The 21,759-nt window shown below is 50.7% G+C and overlaps 1 protein-coding gene across 4 annotated transcripts in view; it reads left to right on the top strand.

Annotated features, from left to right (window-relative positions):
- The window catches only part of TMCO4 (transmembrane and coiled-coil domains 4), a 120,176-nt gene extending 99,014 nt beyond the window's left edge, over positions 1-21,162 (top strand). For all 4 annotated transcript variants that reach the window (XM_050791266.1, XM_050791260.1, XM_050791242.1 and 1 more), the window contains exons 13-15: positions 3,523-3,640; positions 8,470-8,587; positions 19,933-21,162. In XM_050791266.1, coding sequence (XP_050647223.1) covers positions 3,523-3,640; positions 8,470-8,587; positions 19,933-20,337 — 641 coding nt within the window. In that variant the 3' untranslated portion in view covers positions 20,338-21,162. The remainder of the gene's footprint in view (positions 1-3,522; positions 3,641-8,469; positions 8,588-19,932) is intronic.
- Positions 21,163-21,759: the final 597 nt, after the last annotated feature.

Genomic DNA, 21,759 nt, shown 5'->3' with positions numbered 1-21,759 from the left:
ACTTTTAGGAAATACACAGAGCTGTGCAATCATCACCAAACCCAATTTTAGAACATTTCCATCACCCCAAAAAGACATCTCATGCCTATGATTTACAATGTAAAGGGATCAGCTGGGCTCCTGTGTTAAAAATAGCAATAAGAGGTAGAAGCAAAGAAAGTGTTGGAAAGAGACATTTTTTTCACGGCACATGTGAATGACAATAAGTTCTAAGAGCTGAGGGGTAAAGACATGACTGATGAAGCTTTTGCAACTGCTGCAGGTTTGGAACTGCCTTAATGCCAAAGTTATAATAGGATGAAAGGCCTTCAGCTCTCACAGTGAAAATAGGATATTAATAACTTAGCGAGAACTGTTTAAAAATGAGAAATGCAAGTATAAATGCTCTACATGTCTATGACTTGACTCCTGAACTTGAAGTTAATCTCTGCCCTCTTTTACATAAAAAGTCTGAATATTTCTGAAGCTATATAGGGCTCTCTTAATGCCTTGAAAATTCACAAGAAAAAAAGCTGACAGTAGCAGTAGGAATAAATCCCAAACATGTTTCAGCAAACATTCATTGTCCCTGCAGTGAGGTCTTCTCATGTCCATTATTATTGAAATGTTTAAATCCCAGTTTCTTTTGTTGGTCTTGAAGACTGGGGACATTCTACACTGAATCCACATGATGATCTGAAGGATTTTCTGTCCCTGTGGAAGGGACTTGCTTGACACTACAAGTGGTACCTGGGCCAGATGCGGTAGCTCACTCCTGTAAATCCCAGCACTTTAGGAGGCTAAGGTGGGAGGATTACCTGAGTCCAGCAGTTTGAGACCAGCCTGGGCAACATAGCAAGACCTCATCTCTACTAAAATTTTAAAAATCAGCCAGGTGTGATGACAGACACCTGTAGTCCCAGCTCCTTGGGAGGCAGAGGCAGGAGAATCACTTGAGCCTGTGAGATCGAGCCTGCAGATTGCGCCACAGCACTCCAGCCTGGGCTACAGAGGGAGACCCTGTCTCAAAAAAGAAAAATTAAAAAGTGGTACCTGAGTGAGGATTTTCCATAGTTTACCTGGAAGGCTGAATTCTTCTAGTATTATAAGGTTTTGAACCAAACAGTGGATTTTGACTTTTTTTTTTCCCCCTTTCCAGCAGCTATGACAGCAGCCAGTATTGTCTTTTTCCTAACCTAATAGGTTTCCCCTCCTACACCATCCCATTCTAGGAACAGTCAGGTGGTAATGGGCTCTGACTGCCTATCCACATCTACCTTGGGTGGGTCTAAGGCAAGCTTGTCCAACCAGTGGCCTGCTGGCCACATGCCACCCAGGATGGCTTTGAATGCAGCTCAACACAAATTACTAAACTTTCTTAAAACATTCTGAGTTTTTTTGCAATTCTTTTTTTTTTTTTATTTTTTATCTCATCGACTATTGTTAGTGTTAGTATATTTTTATTTATTCGTTTGCTTATTTATTTTTGAGATGGAGTCTGTCTCTGTCGCCCAGGTTGGAGTACAGTAGCGCCATCTTGGCTCACTGCAATCTCCGCCTCCTGGGTTCAAGCGATTCCCCTGCCTTAGCCTCCTGAGTAGCTGGGATTACAGGCATCCACCACCACACCTGGCTAATTTTTGTGTTTTTCGTAGAGACAGGGTTTCAAACTCCTGACCTCAGGTGATCCACCCACCTTGGCCTCCCAAAGTGCTGGGATTACAGGCATGAGCCACGGTGCCTCCTAGTGTTAGTGTATTTTATGTGTGACTCAAGACAATTCTTCCAGTGTGGCCCACGGAAGCCAAAAGATTGGACACCCCTGGTCTAAGGTGGTTCTTGCCAACCGCCCTTAGCTAACACCATGCATTGCTGAGAGCCTGCCACATAGCTTATCTCCAGGTCAGCGGCCACGCAGAGAGCAAATCTTTAAAATCTAAGGGTACATCTGGGCGTGGCAGTGGTCTAAGGAGGAAAGGGGGAGAGGCCCAGCTAGGCAGCTGCCAGCCCAGCTTCAGAGATGGGTAAATGTGTTGCCAGCTTGGTTTGTCTGTGCTCAGGACTATTTTCTGGGGTTCAAACTACGAGTCTCAGTTCAAGGTCACAGGCAGCTCCCTTTTTAGGTTTTCTGACAGCTGTCCGTGGATCCTGACTGTGGCTCAGGAATGCTGCTATTACCACCGCTGGCCACAAGGGGTCCAGCCCTGCAGGCAGCCGCACCAAGGCTCGAAAAGCAGCCCCAGACTCTGCCCGGCAGAGAAGGCGCCCTGAATGGCCGGCCCCCAGAGAAAGCTGTTGAGCTCATGGTTATCCCTGGGTCCACAACCATTTGGCACTGTGGGAGCAATGATAACCCGCATGTGATCACTGTGCACGTTGTTATCGCAGACAGCAGAGAGAAAGACCCCAGGGACCAGCAGCTCTGCGTTCTGGTCCCAGGCTTATTCTGATTGGCTGTGTGACCTTGGGCAAGCCCCATCCCGTCTCTGACCCTGTTTCCTCGTTTTCCAAGGGAAATTGTGTTGATCTCTAAGGGTCTTTTCAGCAACAGCCTTGCCAACAATAAAAGCACCTGAAATATCCCTAATATTGGAGGGGTATCTGAGCCATCCTTGCTATTCACCACAAACTGTCAGCTTACTGAAGTTTTAAATTCTTCTGCCAGATTATCATTGTCCTGGGGGGAAACAAAAGGAGCAAAGTCAGAATTCTGTGCTATGGAGTCTTTTAACCTCAGAGCCAGAGGGGAACTCAGAGAGCTTGGTACTACAAGGGTTTTCAAACTCTTATCAGCCTGGAACCCTGAATTCAGACAAACTCTGACATGGAAGCCCAAATGGAACTTCGTAGGTGGTGGAGAGAGACCTGGGTTCCAACTCAGGCTGTGTTGGAACTTATTAGCCATGTGATCTTGCAGATACTTTTGGTTTTCCTTAACTCTAAAATGGGGATAATGAGACTGGGCACGGTGGCTCTCGCCTGTAATCCCAGTACTTTGGGAGGCCAAGGCAGGTGGATCACCTGAGGTGAGGAGTTTGAGACCAGCCTAGCCAACATGGTGAAACCCCATCTCTACTAAAAATACAAAAAAGTAGCTGGGCGTGGTGGCAGGTGCCTGTAGTCCCAGCTACTCGGGAGGCTGAGGCAGGAGAATCGCTTGAACCCGGGAGGCGGAGGTTGCAGTGAGCTGAGATCGTGCCACTGCACTCCAGCCTAGGCAACAAAGTGAGACTCCATCTCAAAATATATAAATATAAATAAATAAATAAATAAATAAATAAATAAAATGGGGTATTGATCCTTTGAAGGAATAGATTAAGCATATAAGAGGCTTGGCTCAGGTTCTGGACCTTGGTAGAAGCCTCCATGCCTATCCATGCATGTGTTTGCATTTGCATGTGTGTACATGCACATATGCACATGATTCACGTGTGTGCATGTGTATGTGTGTGACATTCATCTCCTCCACTGCTGTTGGAGAGTCCCTCCCAGCACCCACTGTGACCAGGGACACTGACAGCCTTTTCTGGGGTCTTTTGCCAGATTGCCAAGGGATCATTGAGGATGTCGTCCTGCTGGGTGCACCTGTGGAGGGAGAAGCGAAGCACTGGGAGCCTTTCCGGAAGGTGGTGTCCGGGAGGATCATCAACGGCTACTGCAGGTCTGTCCAGACCTCGTGCCAGCGGGGAAGTGGCAATGCTTACTGAGCACTTAGCATGCACACGCTCTTTGTTGGGGACACATATTCGAGACCTAATCCCTGTCCTGGAAGATCCCAAGAACTGGCCAGGCACCGGCCCTGTTAGGAGCAGGCCCTGGTCTGTTGATCTGATCTGGGAAGCATCCCCCCAGTAGGATGATGGACAGCAGGGGGCATTCTGAGAAGATGTTTGTGTATCAGGCCTGAGAGCAGCAGGATGACAGTAGAGGCTGGGGCAGCTTGGCCTGGTTGGAGCTGGGGGAAGGGACATGGGCGAGTGGGCCACAGGGTCTTTGAACGAGGTCTAAGAGGCGTCTATGTTAGTCTTTGGCGGTGGAAGGAGGGACTGGAGGGGCCTAGGCTGAGCTTTCTGAGTGCTGCCTTGGAGGAAGGGCAGGGTGCTAGAACAGGAGGCTGACGGCATGCAGGAACCTGTACCCAAACAGGGTGACAGACCCTCCAGCCAGAGGAGGGGCCCCCTGAAGGCTGGCGGCCACAGGGCTAGAAAGGAAGCAACCCTTGTTTGGGGTTTGAGAAGGAGGACCTGCGGGGTTTCAGCCAAAGCTGTGACTCAGACTTTGGGGCAGGGGGAGGATGAAACCCAAAACTGAGCCCTCTAAGATTGGCCTGAGAAGAAGCCCTGTCCATCCAGCCTCTGGATGAAGCAAAGGTGTTTTCAGAGCAGCAATGTTTAAGGCTCATGATTCGGAAGCACACAGGCCTGGCTTCTAACGCCCACCTTCATTTCTTCATCAGTAAAAGAGGGATACTGGTAGCAACTGCCCTCAGAGTTGTGAGGATGCTTGAAGGATTTACAGAGCTGTACCTGTGTGCGTGTTTACATGTGTGTATCTACACATGTGCACGATTGTCCATGTTCACATGTGTGTATGTGTGTGCATGGTACATACATGCTTTGTGAATGACAGGTAATGTCACCATTTTTTTCATTCATCATCGTCAATCACTTGGGATATTCATTCAGTAAATTCAGTGAGCACCAACCTTGGGCCAGGCTGCATGGTGGGAGGCTGAGGCAGGACAATCACTTGAACCAGGAGGTGGAGGTTGCAGTGAGCCGAGATCACACCACTGTACTCCAGCGTGGGCCACAAGAGCGAGACTCCATCTCAAAAAATATATATATAAAAAATAAGAAAAAGATAAAGAATGGACAAAGACTTTGATGTGAGATAGTCCTAGGTTAAAATCTTGCCTCTGCTGTTTGAGTGGGTTTAGACAAACAACTTCCCTGAATTCAGCGTCCCCACCTATAAAATAGGAATAATAGTCCCTCCTGTGTAGAGGTTCTGGGAAGATTAAATGATGTTATAAAGCAGAACTGGCACTTAGTAGGTGCCCAATAAATGATAACAGTTACAATGTTTATTACTTGGCATACTCACATAGCACATGATTTTTTAGTACTTTTTATAAACAGCAAAGGGAAAGAATTAAAATTGCATGTGTGCAGGGGGAACGCAGCAAAATCTTATTAAACCCATCTGTTCTGTTGAGAACCTGAGGCGCATACACTTGGTTTTCAATTATTTTGTGAGACCCTGGGCCATCTCTTTATGGAGAGAAAGGAGGAGGAGGAGGAGAAGGAAGAAGAAAGGGAAGGAGGGAAAGAGAGAGAGAGTGTAGATCAAAACAACTGTAGTTCCTTGGTTAAATTAAGCATCAGCCAGGAGTTCAGATTCTTGGTCTCCAAAGGCCTTTTAGTTGCTGTGAACTTAAACATGGAGGATGAGAGGGAAGGGGATTCAGGCCAACACTACCCAACTACACAAGTTTACTCATGTGTAATTTACATTAATAAAGCTCTTTGTAGGCCGGGCGCGGTGGCTCAAGCCTGTAATCCCAGCACTTTGGGAGGCCAAGACGGGCGGATCACGAGTTCAGGAGATCGAGACCATCCTGGCTAACACGGTGAAACCCCGTCTCTACTAAAATACAAAAAAAATTAGCCGGGCGAGGTGGCGGGCGCCTGTACTCCCAGCTACTTGGGAGGCTGAGGCAGGAGAATGGCGTGAACCCGGGAGGCGGGGCTTGCAGTGAGCTGAGATATGGCCACTGCACTCCAGCCTGGGCAACAGAGCTAGACTCCGTCTCAAAAAAAATAAATAAATAAAAAAATAAAGCTCTTTGTAAATCCACTCCCTTACCTGGGCTATTCATGAACCTTCTGGAAGCTAGCTGGGGTGATAGCACGGCCGCCTGTCACATCCCTGAGGAAGTGAAGCTCTAAGACTGAGGCTCCCTGAGCACCTGTGTGTACATGTCCCGCCTCAGTTAATGCTCCCACCAATGCTGTGAGCTAAGATACCCTGAGGAGGCTGAGGCTCGGAAAGGTCAAGCAACCTGTCCAAGGTCACACAGCTCATAATTGACAAGGCAGGAATTGAACCTGGCTCTGTGTGGTCCAGAGCTGGGTGGAGAAGGTCTTGAATGCCAGTGAAGGCCCGTGGTTTGCTCAGCGCAGCAAGAGGGTACAGAACCTTCTAATCTGTGTTCCTGCTCTGCCCCTACGTGTGTGTAAATACATGTAATTCACATTTTAACTACAATGTTGTCGTAATTACAACAGAAATAATTTTGGAGGAATGATGTTGTCTTTGCTCATTTACACCCAGCGGTATTGGAAACATTTCCCGACCATCCTCATATCCAGTATTTGATGCACTGGATTCTTACGAATAGTTCAATAAAACAGCTTGAATGGATCTCCCTTTTCTCCCTCTAGCCATCCTTTTTTGTTTGTTTGTTTGTTTGTTTTTCGGGACAAGGTCTCACTCTGTTGCCCAGGCTGAAGTGCAGTGGCACAACCAGGGCTTACTGCAGCCTCAACTGCCTTAGGCTTAGATGATCCTCCTGCCTCAGCCTCCCAAGTAGCTGGGACCGTAGGCACACACCACCACACCTAGCTAATTTTTGTGTGTTTTGTAGAGATGGGGTCTCCCTATGTTGCCGAGGCTGGTCTCAAATGCCTGGGCCCAAGCAATCCTCCCACCTCAACCTCCCAAAGTGCTGGGATTACAGGCGTGAGCCACTGCCCCCTGCAACCATCCATTCTTAGACAGTGCTTCTTGGGCCCTCAATATTAAGATAATCATCAGGACCTGAAAGCATTGGTCTCTGGGAGAGACTGAAGGAATTTTCTAGATGAGAAAGCCCAGAGGCAATGGAGAGCCATGGTCTGCTTCTGAGGGAGCACAGTGGTCAGATGGGTGTTTTAGGAAGACTCCAGTGGCTCAAGGTAGGTGAGGCCAGGAGCAGGGAGTGGGGTGAGGAGGCTGTTGCATTCATCCGTGGGGCGGGGAGGGAGGATTGCCTACTCTCAGGGCTGGACCACAAGGGACAGGTATTGGAGGGGAGAGGGGAGGAAGAATTGGGAGGACTGATACGTTGGCCATAGGGAAGAGGCACCCAAGACATTGGTTTCTACTTGACGGACTGGGCAGATGACAGTGGGGAAGGAGTTAGGGATGGATGAGCTCCCTTCAGGACACAGCAGGAGAGTCTGTAGAGGACTCCTCAACTCAGGGACTCAGTCCTCCTGGGGGTCTTCAGAGTGGTACCCACTCACAAACCCACGTGCTCAGAGACCACAGAGGGTCAGAACTTTGAGGAACCCAGAGAGCACCACCACACCCTGTGTCCCAGACAGGTGGGGGACTTGCCTATGGTCACACAGCAGGGCACATAGACAGGGCCGCCAGGACTCCAGCCCCGGCCTCCTATCTCTCAGCCGTTCTTACCCCCCTGCAGTGAGGGGGGGCCTTCTTTAAGATGAACAAGTGTGCAAAAATAACGCCATGCAAACCAGAGTCAGAATTAGTCCACATAGAAGACAGCAGGATGGGCTGAGTTGGATCTGAGTCTGGGGTGCAGAGGGGAGAACAGAAGCTTGCCTGTGCACAGACTTGCTGGGTGGCAAGGCCCAAGGGCATGGCTCTGTGATGGCCCAGCTGCATCCCAAGACAGTTTAGGGGTTTGCGAGGGAAGGCTGCCTCAGGGGTCCCTCAGACCGTGTCCTCTGTAGACAGTACTCATTGCACCTGAAGCAATGGGCAGCAGACGGTCCCAGGTCATTTCTTCTGGATAGTGTAGGGGCAGTGTTTGGCTGGGGCCAGGTTCACAGAGTGGGGTCACAGCACCCCTGAAAGTAGAGGAATGTTCCCGGCGCTGTGACTGCCTGGACAACCACCCTCGCCTCTTCTGCTGCCTGAGGGCAGGGAGAAGCTGCAGCCTGGGCTGAGCCTGTCCTGGGAAGGCCAAGCTGGTCCCTCCAGCTCACAGATAGGTCACCTAGACCCCAGAGCTCCTCCCCTCCTCACAGGCAGACCTTCTCTGCCTTTCTTTTTCCAGGGAGCCCTGGACAAGCCACCTTTCCCGAGCTAGGAGTGTCTCTCCTGAGCCACATGCTGACTTTTTGAGAACTTTATCCAGATTCCTCATTCATTCATTTAGCCAGCAGATATTCCTCTGTTGCATACCGGACACTGGTCTTAGCTCTGGAGACCCAGCTGGGAACAAAGCAGACAGCCTTCAAAGAGCTACCTGGTGCTTGTGCATAGCCCTGCGCACCATGCCTGGCACCCAGGCCAGGCTCCAGAAGCATCAGCTGTGGCTGCTTCCTCTTCCATCTCCACCGTGCCATCAGGGACCCTGTTTTCCCGCAGAAGCTCCAGTCCCACTCTGCTTCCCAGGAGGCAGCCTGGCCCGTCCTGTCCTCGGGCTGTCCAAGGCTGGTGCTAACGTTCACATGCTTCTCTGCCCTCCCGCAGAGGAGACTGGCTGCTGAGTTTCGTGTACCGCACGTCCTCGGTGCAGCTCCGTGTCGCCGGCCTACAGCCCGTGCTGCTGCAGGACAGGAGGGTGGAGAATGTGGACTTGACCTCTGTGGTGAGTGTTGGCCTGTCCCTCCTGGGGCTTTGCATTTGCTTAGGTGCTCCAGCCCAGCCACCCCTGTCCCCTGAAGACAGTGGCCCCAACCTGTTCCATGCCACAGGAGATAGAGCATAAGAATTTATTTGGAGCCAGGTGCAGTGGCTCATGCCTGTAATCCCGGCACTTTGGGAAGCCCAGGAGGGCAGATCCCTTGAGCCCAGGAATTCGAGACCAGCCTGGGCAACATATCAAAACCCCATTTCTATAAAAAATTTTAAAATTAGCTGGGCATGGTGGTGTGTGCCTGTAGTCCCAGCTTCTCGGGAGGCTGAGGTGGGAGGATCACTTGAGCCTAGGAGATCGAGGCTGCAGGGAGCCGTGATCGTGCCATTGTATTGCAACCTTTAGAGACAGCCCTGTCTCTAAAAAGCAAAAACACACACAGATATACAACTAGCAATGAACAGGACCAGGATTGGATTTGAACCTCCAGAACCCTCACTCTTGCTCCTGTATTACTGCTGTTCCCCACTCCTGAGTACCCCCCTCCATCCAGGGCTCCCCAACAACCCCATCTCAGCTCACTAGTCAGGACTGTATGTTTCTGCGAGAAGCAGCTGGAGCAAGCAGAGGACACAGGTAGAGGGCTTTAGGCTAGACCAAAAGCAGAAGCAGCTGCCTACCAGGCTGTGGAAGGATGGGATGCAGAGCAGGACATCTGGGGAATGTCTTTAAAATGCAGAGCCCAGGGCCCCACTGCCCAAAACTTCTACATCACCTCTAGGGGCAGAGCCATGAGTCCACATTTTAAACCTACTCCCTGAGGGTTCCCATGCAGCTAAAACTAGGCTGGGGTGCAGGGGCAGATCGTCAGAAAGAATTCTTACAGGGAATGGGGTGAGAGGGCACCTGCTGGGCAGCCACGCAAGCCCAACTTGAATTTCTTTTCTTTTTTTTTCTTTTTTTTTTTTTTTTTTTTTTTTTAGCTGAGGTCTCACTCTGTTGCCCAGGCAGGAGTGCAGTGGCTTGATCTCGGCTCACTGCAACCTCCGCCTTCTGGGCTCAAGCAATCCTCCCACCTGAACCTCTCTAGTAGCTGGGAATACAGGCACGCATCACCACACTTGGCTAATTTTTGTATTGTCAGTAGAGACAGGGTTTCACCACGTTGGCCAGGCTGGTCTTGAACTCCTGACCACAGGTGATCCATCCGCCTCAGCCTCTCAAAGTACTGGGATTACAAGTGTGAATCACCGTACCTGGCCTCTTTTCTTTTCCTTTTTTTTTTTTTTTTTTTTTTCTTTTGGGACGGAGCCTCACCCTGTCACCGAGGCTAGAGTGCAATGGCACAATTTTGGCTCACTGCAACCTCTGCCTTCTGGGTTCAAGTGATTCTCCTGCCTCAGCCTCCCTAGTAGCTTGGATTACAGGTGCCCACCAGTACACCTGGCTAAGTTTTGTATTTTTAGTAGAAATGGGGTTTCACCATGTTAGTCAGGCTGGTCTTGAACTCCTGACCTCAGGTGATCTGCCTGCATCAACTTCCCAAAGTGCTGAGATGACAGGCGTGAGTCACCGCATCCAGCCATTTTTTTTGTTTGTTTGTTTGTTTGTTTTTTGAGATGGGGTCTTGCTCTGTTGCCCAGGCTGGAGTGCAGTGTTGCAATCACAGCTCACTGCAACCTCTGCCTCCCAGGCTCAGGTGATCCTCCTGCCCCAGCCTCCTGAGTAGCTGGGACCACAGGTGTACACCACCACATCTAGCTAATTTTTTGTATCTTTGGTAGAAACGAGATTTCACCATGTTGTCCCGGCTGGTTTTGAACTCCTGAGCTCAAGCAATCGACCTACCTTGGCCTCCCAGAGTGCTGGGATTACAGGCGTGAGCCACTGCGCCCAAACAGCTTGAGTTTTTTAGACTTGAAAGAACCTCATTCACCTGCCACATGCTATCCTAGGGAGTTAATAGCTTCCTGTGTGGACACTCACGCTATGCCCAGCTCTGCCCTAAGCCTTTTATTTATTTATTTATATTTTTGAGATGGAGTTTCACTCTTGTCTCCCAGGCTGGAGTGCAATGGCGTGATGTTGGCTCACTGCAGCCTCTGCCTCTCAGGTTTAAGCGATTCTTCTGCCTCAGCCTCTCTAATAGCTGGGATTACAGGTGCCCCCCCACCACGCCCAGCTAATTTTTTTTTTTTTTTTGTATTTTTAATAAAGATGAGGTTTCGTCATGTTAGTCAGGCTGTTCTCGAACTCCTGACCTCAGGTGATCTGCCCACCTTGGCCTCCCAAAGTGCTGGAATTACAGGCATGAGCCACCGCACCCAGCCTGCCCTAAGCCTTTTACAGACATTACTGTTACCATTGTGCAGACAAGGTCACTGAGGCTTACAGACATTCCAGGGTCACACCCCACTGAAACATAGCAAAGCAGGACTCAAACCCAGGTCTGAAGCTGGTAGTTGTAGCCCTAGCCCAGGTAGATATGAGAAATAGTGGTAGACGTGTCCCACAGAGGGAAGGGCAAAGAGGGGTTGGCAGTGGGCAGGAATAAGCTGTAACTACAAGCACAAGCCAACTTCAGCCAGTAAAAACCTTTGCAATGTCAGGGGACCCTGAGAACAAAATCTCTGGTTTCTAGTTATTATGTTGTTGGCTGCCATTTATCAAGTGCCAAGTGTAACCCAGTGTATTAGTCCGTTTTCACACTGCTGATAAAGACATACCCAAGATTGGGTAATTTATAAAGAAAAAGAGGTTTAATGGACTCAATTTCACATGGCTGGGGAGGCCTCACAATCATGGCAGAAGGCAAAAGGCACGTCTTCCATGGTGGCAGGCAAGAGAGAATGAGAACCAAGTGAAAGGGGTTTCCCCTTATAAAACCGTCAGCTCTCAGGAGACGTATTCACTACCCCGAAAACAGTATGGGGGAAACCACCCCCAAGATTCAGTTATCTCCCACTGGGTCCCTCCCACAACACATGGGATTTATGGGAGTACAATTCAAGATGAGATTGGGGTGGGGACACAGCTAAACCATATCACCCAGTTTCCACTAATGGTCGTTTGAGCAGCTCCTTCCTGCAGACAGACTAGACTTCTTTCTGGGCATCTAAAAATTCCCTGGCTTGAGGGGCACTCTGGCTTCCCCATTCAGCATCAGCAGCTGCCTGTTCTGACCACTCTACCACTGTGTCTCAATGGCCGATGAAGCTAGGCCCCACACCCATCCCTGCCACCACAGTGTGGCTCACACTGGGCTGCATGTATTTTGAGACTTGACTGAGCCTTTGATAACATGGGGGAATTCTTGCACAAAAAAACAAAATCCGAGCTTCACCAGGTGCTGCTGTCCATGAAGTCTGTCGGCCATGTCCCTGCCCAGAGGTCACCCGGGCCTCTCACCTGGCCTGACACCAGGTCACTGGGGCCAATTCATTCTCACTTGTGTCTTCACCCCTAAACTCCCAGGGCCCTGAGACACAATTCCTAACCCACCAGAGGATCACAAATGAAGCCACCCTGTGCCTTCCTAACTGGGAGCTTTAGGGACTGGGGTAGAATAAGAGGCATTTCTAGACTCATCCATTTATGAAACTGGTTGCTCCTGGTTAAAGAGTCTTCACAGGGGCCAGGCGCGGTGGCTCACGCCTGTAATCCCAGCACTTTGGGAGGCCGAGGCGGACAGATCACCAGGTCAGGAGATCAAGACCATCCTGGCTAACATGGTAAAACCCCATCTCTACTAAAAATACAAAAAATTAGCCAGGCATGGTGGCGGGCACCTGTAGTCCCAGCTACTCGGGAGGCTGAGGCAGGAGAATGGCATGAACCCGGGAGGCAGAGCTTGCAGTGAGCCGAGATGACACCGCTGCACTCCAGCCTGGGTGACAGAGTGAGACTCTGTTTCAAAAAAAAAAAAAAAAGAGTCTTCACAGATAGACTTGGCTCACATTCTGTAAACCTCACAACTCCCTAGAGGAGGTATTAAGCATCCCCAGATCACAGATTGGGAAACTGAGACCTGGGAGCATGGAGTCATAGCCAGAGTTGTAGGTCTAGGTTCTGAATCCAGGTTGGAAGCTGTGCTGCCCACTTCCCTGTGGGAATGAGGTAAGCTGAGTCACAAGGCCAGCAAACCACAGTGACAAGAATTTTCTCTCGGCCCCTTTGCCACACTTGTAGCAGGAGCACCCCGTATACTCAGTCTGCCACACTCAGCCCCTTGCAGGAGGAAGCACATGAACGAGCAAGTATAGGGTCTGGCTGACCACTCCAAACGCGACACAGGAGCAAGCTCCATGCAGGGCCTGTGGCCAGACCAGGCGTGTTGCCTCGAGTGGAACATGGCAGCACCCAGGCAGGGGTACCCGTGACCCCGAAGCCCTAGAGGGGGCGTTAGTGTGCTAATTAGCTGTTTTAGTTCCGCCATCGACAGCCCAATGGACGGTGGCGTGTTCACAGCTCAGCTGGCCCCTGGCCGCATTGCGTGGGGCAGCTGCCCTCCACTGGTGAGGGCAAAAGGCTAGTGTGACGGCCTTTCTGGGTACCCGCGCTTGGTGGATCCCGAGCTCTTGTCCAGCGTCCAAGAAGAATGAGGATACGCTGACAATTGAAGAGTGAGCAAGATGGGGAGTTTTATTGAGTGATGAAACAGCTTTCCACAGACAGGGGATGTGGGGGTGGTTCCCCTACCCAAAGGCCCAAAGGCAGGAAAGCCCCCACAGTGTGGCTGAATCCAGGGCTTTTATGTGCTCAGAATAGGGAAAGGGTGGGCAAAAAGGAACAGAAGTTCTCACTCTGGGTCATGGGTTTCATCTGGGACCAGCAGTCCAGTCTTTCAGCTTTCAGGCGGTTTTTTTGGTTTGAAAGTGGGGTTTCACCGGGGACCCGCCCTTATCTGCCTAGGCATTTGGCTGCCTCCTGTCACTATCAACAGGACTCAGAGATGATGCCTCCTGACCCGTGTCCAGGGCTCTCTGTCCTATTCAAGGTGCCTGCACCCTGAATGGGGTGAAGGGGAGCAGGGACTTTGTGCCTCAGCACCCCAGGAGTCTCCCTTTGCTAGAGGAATCAGAGATAAAAAGCACCTGCTGAAGAAAGTAGCTTTTAATACTGCAAAGCCCTCACAAGATCTGATTTCTCCTGGGAATGGGATATGGTAGGAAGAGCACAGCCTTTGGCACCAGAGAGGCCTGGCTCTGCCACTGGTTTACTGGCTGTGTGACCTTGGGCCAGTTACTTAACCTCTCTGTGTCTCAGTGTCCTCATCTAGGAAATGGTGGAAATGCCTAACTTCCAGGGCAGCGCACGTAAGATGCTTGGCGCATAGTAGGCCCTCCTTTAATCCTAGTCCCTCCTGGCCTGCCCCTCCCACCACCCCGGGTTTGTTTGCCTCTGGGACCAGCAGCTTTGGAGACTCCACTCCTTCCTCAGACTGTCTTCGTGGCAGCTTCCCAGTTCCTGCCTAATAATAGCTCTTTATCACATTAGGAACACATCACAAAAAACAGTGCTTTCCTCTTCTGGGTAATTAGAGGTAATTAGCACTGCCTTTGTGCTGGCCTCCTGTTTTCCTTGAAAACCAGGGAGGTTTCATTACTGCTGTCGGGGAAAGTGCTGGCCGCCCTCTGCTCCCAACAGAGACCCACAGGACCTGTCTTCTCCCTGCTGGACCAAACACACAGCAGGGCCCTTTGTGATCACCCACTGGGCTGGCCCTGTTGCAGGCAGGGCGTATCTCTGGGGCTGCCCTCCTGCCCCTCAGTCAGTCCTCACAGGGACTGCGTTACAGTGGGTGGGGGATTTGCCACCCCAGGGACCAACTCCTGAGGCTTCTGGAGTGCAGAGAGCTGGCCCACGACAAGACTATTCATGTCCCAGAGGAAATGCCGGGTGGCCTAGAACTTAGCAAAGGCTTGGCACAAAGTAGATATTCGATAATAACCATGTGAGCCAACAGCTCACATGTTTTATGGGGATAAGTCATCTGATCCTCATAGAGGTCTGCATAGTGGTAGTAACCCATTGTACAGATGTGAAAACAGAGGCTGAAGGCGGTGCCACGGCATGTGAGTGGTAGAGCCGGATGAACCTGGGCTCTTAACCACTGCCTCGGTACTGCCCTCTTTCACACATCTCTGTAGCTTCTGGTAGTGACCTCTAACCCTGCACCAATAAGCCTGCTACATGTATTATCTTATCAAAACCACACAGCCAGCCCACGTGGTATAAGTCCCTTTATTAGCCTCATTTTATACATGAGGAAATTGAGGTCCAAGAAGCGAAAGAACATGGGCTTGGAAGGAGTCACTGGGGGAGGCAGAGGTGGGTGATGGCAGCCTCTGTTTGGGTAAGTTGGGGTGTCTTTTGAGGTAGGAAACAGGAAGGGCTGGGCCCCATTTGTACCTGCGGGGATCTGGTCACCCCCGAGCCCCCACGATGCACGGGGCTGGCTGTGGGGCACAGAGGTGAGGGAGAGGTGGTCTCTGCTTCCCTGCGCTCAGTTTATCAGGGAACGCGACCTCATGAAAATGTGATGATGACGGGTGATGAGTGCCGTCACAGGGTGTTCACAGAGGCCCCTGCCAGCACGGGAAGCCACGGAAGGCTTCTGCACGCCAGTCACATTCAGCATGTATCCAGGCGGCTGGCAGATTCAATCAAGAGAGCCTGGGAGATGGTCAGGGGCTGAATCTTCACACAGTATCGGCCACGCCAGAACTTTCTGGTGCTGAGAAGAGACTCTTTACCGACCCGCCTCACCCCTCTTCTCTCATCTCTCCAGCTAACTGTAAAACCAGAGCTCTGCCCAGCAACTGCTCCCCTGGGTCTTTGCAGAGGGGTGGTTCAGGGACTAGGGTTGCCTGAGACCTAGACCAACTTGTAGTCAAGGAGGGCCAGAGCTGTGTGTTCTAGGACAGCACTCAGTGGAATTTCCATCTGGTATCAGCTGCAGCCAGTGGGTACGAACACCTCCCTTCCTGGCCTGTTTCTACCCAGCACTGGCACCAGCGCTCTACAACATTACAAAGGTCTAGGGAGGCAGTTCTTGTTTGTCCTTAGGAGGCAGTTATCACTTGTCCCTGTGGGTGTGAAGTTGCTGCTGGCTGGAATTCAGACGTGATGGCTGGAGCTTGAGCAGCCATCTTGGGCTCCCAAATGGATCAGCCCAGCTAACTCCCTACTCTCCGTCTCCCACTTCTAGGAAACTAAGGTAAGGGAACTCATATTTACAGAGTACCTCCTGGGGTACCAGGCACTGTGCTTCATGGTTTGTGTTATTTCTTCCAGCAACTCCTTTAGGTAGGTATCACGAACTCAAATTGCATAATGTCTCTTTAAAAGTGTTTGGGACAGGGCATGGTGGCTCATGCCTATAGTCCCAGCAATTTAGGAGGCTGAAGCAGGAGGATGGATCTCTTGAGCCCAGGAGTTTGAGACCAGCCTGGACAACATAAGAAGTCCCCATCTCTACATTTAAAATTTAAAAAGCCAGGTGCGGTGGCTCACACCGGTAATCCCAGCACTTTGGGAGGCCAAGGAGGGCAGATCACCTGAGGTTGGGAGTCTGAGACCAGCCTGGCCAACATGGTGAAATGCCGTCTTTACTAAAACTACAAAAATTAGCCAGGCATGGTGGTGCACATCTGTAATCCCAGCTACTTGGGAGGCTGAGGCACGCAAATAGCTTGAACCTGGGAGGCAGAGGTTGCAGTGAGCCAAGATCGTGGCCCTGCACTCCAGCCTGGGCAACACAGCAAGACTCCGTCTCAAAAAAAAAAAAAAAAAGAAAAGAAAAGAAAAAAAATTTTTTAAAGGAAAACTGTTTTGGATCATATAGGAACATAATATCAAAAGTTAGCATTCTCTGAGTTCCCATGAAGTGCTAGGCCCTTCAACTCCTTACAGCAATCGTTCAAGGTCATGACTCTCATTTTACAGATGAGGAAGCTGTGGTTCAGGAAATTGTGAGGACTGGCCCAGTTACTAGTAAGAAACAGAGCCAAGGCTGGCACCCCAGCTTCTCAGAGAGTCCAAACTTAGGTTCCTTCTCAGGCCCTGCAGCCACTAAATATGCGTCCTGCTGCAGAGGGGCACTGGGTCTGTCTTGACAACCACCCTGAGCCCAGGGCCCTGAAAGCCACTTAGATGTGTGGATACACGTGTGTGTATTTTCCCTGGAATCTGTTTAAAAGCATTCGTGAGGAAAAGAACGAGAGGTAGGCAGATTCTAGTGGTGAGAAAATAACAAAACTGTACAGGGAATTGTCTTTTTGTGTTTTTGAACAATCATTTGAATAACACAGTGTGATTTGTGATTCAAACGGAAATGCAGACGTTACCAGCAGTGCCTTTATGCTGTTTTCTGAGATTCTCAGTAACAGCCTCCCTGGTGTTTTTCCTGTCCTTGTTTTTTAAAAGAAAGCCTTCCCCTTCAGCCTTAAAGGAAAGTCCGGTCTCGTGCGCATCTTTGGCACTAAAGCAGGTCTCCTCGACTGACTGGGGAGAACGCAAGGCTCCATCTCAGGGGGCAGATCCAGACTGAGCAGCTTCTGCAGGCAGCATCTCAGGCTCAGCACCAGACTTTGCTGTCCATGCGCTGTGTGTCATTAAACAAACCGCCACCCCTCTCTGGGCTTTGCTGTCCTTCTCTGTAAACTGAGGATGATTTTTAACCTTCCTTCCTTCCCCAGCTGATTTTCTCTGAAGAGAACAGGATTTAGAAACAGGCCTGGATGGCCAGGCGCCGTGGCTCACGCCCGTATTCCCAGCACTTTGGGAGGCCAAGGCGGGCGGATCATGAGGTCAGGAGATCGAGACCATCCTGACTAACACAGTGAAACCCTGTCTCTACTAAAAGTACAAAAGAATTAGCTGGGCATGGGGGCGGGCACCTGTAGTCCCAGCTACTCGGGAGGCTGAGACAGGAGAATGGCGTGAACCTAGGAGGCGGAGCTTGCAGTGAGCTGAGATCGCACCATTGCACTCCAGCCTGGGGGACAAGCGAGACTTCGTCTCAAAAAAAAAAAAAGAAAAGAAAAAGGAAATAAAAGAAGGAAAGAGGCCTGGATTCAAATCCCAGACCTGCCACATTCTAGCTGTGTGACCTTGGGTAAGTCACTTTACCTCCCTGTGGCTCAATTTCATCTACAGTGAGCTGCCCACACCTAGCAAAGGAGTATATCCAGTAAGCTTATTTGCTGCAATGTATTAAGGACCTACTATGTGTCAGGCATTGTCCGTTATTACAGCTAGGCATCAGGCATTTCAATCACACGCCTACTTGACACTCACCAACATATCCCAACACAAAAATGGGATGGACATATGACTCTGACGAAGCGGGTGGCCATTTCTGAGTTCTTGGCCTTTGTCTTAGTTCAGATGCTGGCCCATATAACAGAGGCCCTGCTAATGTTTTGTGGTGTTTGTTTGTTTGTTTGTTTGTTTCTGGAGACAGGATCTTGCTCTGTCGTCCAAACTGGAGTGCAGCGGCACAGTCAGGGCTCACTGCAGCCTCCACCTCCCAGGCTCAAGCGATCCTCCCACCCCAGCCTACCTAGTCACTAGAATTACAGGCACATGCCACCACGCCCAGCTAATTTTTGTATTTTTCTGTAGAGACAGGGTTTCCCCATCTTGCCCAGGCTGGTCTCAAACTCCTGGGCTCAGGTGATTCTCCCACCTTGGCCTCACAAAGTGGGGATTATAGGGGTGAGCCACCGTGCCTGGCCTAATTGTCTTAAATACACAAGGGTTGATTCCGTCACATAAAAGAAATCAGAATAGGCCAGTTAGGGCTGATGTGCCACTCCACAGTCTTTAGGGACCAGATTTCCCTCATGCTGCTTGTTCTGCCTTCCTTTGTGGGCTGACTCATGGCCCAGGATGGCTGCTCAAGCTCTGGCCACCTCGTCTGAATTCCAGCCAGCAGGAAAGAGGACATGAGGGAAGAAGAGCACTCCTCCTCTTAAAGAGAATTCCAAGGAACACCACATCACACTATTGCTTCAACTCATGGGCCAAAACTAGTCACAGTGCTATTCTTAGCTTCAAGGAAGCCTGGGGAGTGTGCCCAGCTATAAATTTGAGTCCTTGTGACTAAAGATACGGGAGAGTGAGTTGTAGCCAGCACCTTGCAGTCTATTCTGTAGCTTTCTTTCCAATTTGGGGACTTTTCCAGGGAAAATCCTCACAGCCAACCTCTGGTGAAACTATCCTGTGTTCCCCTTTTTACAGTGGAGGAAATTGAGAGCCAGAGGGGTACAGGGGCCTGACCAAGGTGTCACAGCTAGTGAGCAGCAGAGCCCTTCTGGGGTAGCCTAGAGCTGTAGGCATCGGCTGGGCACAGTGGCTCAGGCCTGTAATCCCAGCACTTTGGGAGGCTGAGGCAGCAGGATTTCTTGAGGCCAAGAGTTCAAGACCTGGGCAACATAGGAGACCCCATCTCTACAAAACATTTACAAATTAGCCAGGCATGGTAGCATGCATGTGTAATCCCAGCTACTCAGGAGGCTGAGGTGGGAGGATCACTAGAGCCCAGGAGGTCAAGGCTGCAGGGAGCTATGGTTGTACCACTGCACTCCAGCCTGGAGGAGAGAGAGAACCCATTTCTCTCTCTCTCTCTCTCTCTCTCTCTCTCTCTCTCTCTTCATTTTTCTTTTTTCTCATGCTATTTTGACAAAAAGCCCATCCCTAAAAAAAAAAAAAAAAAAAAAAAAAAAAAAGCTGCCGGGCACAGTGACTCAGGCCTGTAATCCCAACACTTTGGGAGGCTAAGGCCGGTGGATCACTTGAGGCCAGGAGTTCGAGACCAGCCTGGCCAACATGGCAAAACCCCTTCTCTACTAAAGATACAAAAAATTACTGGCATGGTGGCACACGCCTATAATCCCAGCTACTCAGGAGGCTGAGGCAGGAAGATCGCTTGAACCCAGGAGGTGTAGGTTGCAGTGAGCCAAGATTGCGCCACGGTACTCCAGCCTGGGCAACACAGCAAGACCCTGTCTCAAAAAAAAAAAAAAAAAAAAAAAAAAAGCTTCAAGCAAAGAATGAGAGCTTCTACACCACCTTTCTGTTTATCAGGAGATTCCTTCCTGCCCCCAAAGGATCCAGATTTTTTAGAGAAACATCCTTCATCTTTATTTAATAAATTCTAAAACAGCAGTGAACATAGAGCCTTCCCACCCACTCTGGATTTGAGAGCCACTGAGGAATGGAGTCATGGGTTTGGTGACTGGTTGGCTGTGGATGCTCAGGGCAACGCTGAGACCCAGAAGTTTGGCTGGAGGTCCCTGGGGAGGGCTGGGCTCCACACACCCACCGTGATGCTCACTCACTGTCTCCTGCAGGTCAGCGGCCACCTGGACTATGCCAAGCAGATGGACGCCATCCTGAAGGCTGTGGGCATCCGTACCAAGCCAGGCTGGGACGAGAAGGGGCTCTTGCTGGCCCCAGGCTGCCTGCCCCCCGAGGAGCCTCGCCAGGCAGCAGCTGCCGCCTCATCAGGAGATATTCCCCACCACGTTGGGCAAACCCAGGGTCCCACATCCGGAGACACCTCCAAATTGGCCATGTCCACAGACCCCAGCCAAGCCCAGGTGCAGGCAGGGCTGGACCAATCTGAAGGGGCCTCCCTTCCTGCTGCTGCCAGCCCTGAAAGCACCCCCATCTGCAGCCATGGCACGGACCCCAACCCACTGGGCTGCCCCGATTGTGCCTGCAAGACCCAGGGCCCCAGCCCGGGGCTGGACTGACCACAGCAGGGGACCTGAGCCGTCCTTCCCAATCTCTGTATGCAGCTCGCTCTCATACCCTCGGGTTCCTCCCAGGAGCTCTGGGGGTGCGGAATTTCCATCGGTCTCTTTCCTAAACTGAAGGAATTAGGACTGAAAGGGAAAGGAAATGGAAGGAAGGAGAATTTGGAAGAGAGAACACGCCCACCCTGGGGAAGCTGCCTATCCCCAGGAAACCCCACCAGGGAGCAGCCGCCCCCTCATCAGAGACCTGCAGAGTCAACCAAGCACGGGTTAGAGCCCCAGAACTGGAGCCAGCTGTGGGCTTTCTGTGCTTCCTCTCATAGCTTTGGAGTCTGGCTGCCCATCAGGAGGTCCCGGGGGCTCTCTGGGACCTGAGGCTCCCACACCACCTCTCCCCTGGCCTCAGTAAAACCAGGTGTATGCCTGCTCTTCCATCCACACTCCAGGGCTGCCCACCAGCTGACAGCCACCATCAACTGGCAGTAACCGAGCAGGCGCAGGTACAAAGAGGGCGGCTCACTCCTGCTCTTAGGAGATCCAATCAGATCTGCCCTGTACAGCCATGCAGGCTGTGCACTGCACAACTCCAGGGACATTAGTCACACAGATGCAATGTGAGTGTGCTCCCCCATCATGCAACATCTGGACATAACTAACAGAGCATGGTGAATACGTGCTGAATTGCTTTCAGTAAGGCTGTGAACTAGGCCTGGGGACAAGAATGAATTTTACATGGAAAGAATTTCCTGTAGCAGGAACAGAGAGGATAACAACAGCAATAAATAACAATAAGAAGCTACCACTTCTTGAGCATGTACCACATACCAAGTGGTTGCCTGGGATGTGTCAGTTGCCCTTCACAGCAATCCTATGAGGTAGGGACTATTATTATCTTCATTTGATATTTGGGGAAACTGAGGCTTAGAGAGATCAGGTAACCTGCTGAAGGCCGAACAGCTGGTTAGTGATGGAGCCAAGTTCCAAGCCCCTGTATGTCAGACTCCAGTGCCCAAGCCCCAAGCCACTGGGTCTGCATCCGTGAGAGCCTTCCTCTTTGTTCCTCCCACAGTACCTGAATGACAGGGCCAGAGATAATGCACCCCCGTTGTGCAGATGGGGAAATCAAGGCCCAGGCAGAGGAAGAATTGACAAGCTCTGGGGGAGGTGGGAGGAGGGCAGCAGAAATTAGAGTTGTAGAACATAGGAGCCAGATCACTGCTCAAGTGCATGTGTATTAATTTGTATTCATTTGTTGATTCAACACACATTTATGGCTCACGCCTGTAATCTCAGCACTTTGGGAGGCCAAAGTAGGAGGATTGCTTGAGGTCAGGAGTTGGAGATCAGTCTGGGCAACATAGCAAGACCTGGTCTTGACAAAAAATTAAAATAAAAAATTAGCCACTGCCAACTACTCAG

The sequence above is a fragment of the Macaca thibetana genome, chromosome 1 (assembly GCF_024542745.1).
Source record: "Macaca thibetana thibetana isolate TM-01 chromosome 1, ASM2454274v1, whole genome shotgun sequence".
Classification (NCBI taxonomy): domain Eukaryota; kingdom Metazoa; phylum Chordata; class Mammalia; order Primates; family Cercopithecidae; genus Macaca; species Macaca thibetana.
This window is presented reverse-complemented; position numbering and strand designations above follow the sequence as displayed.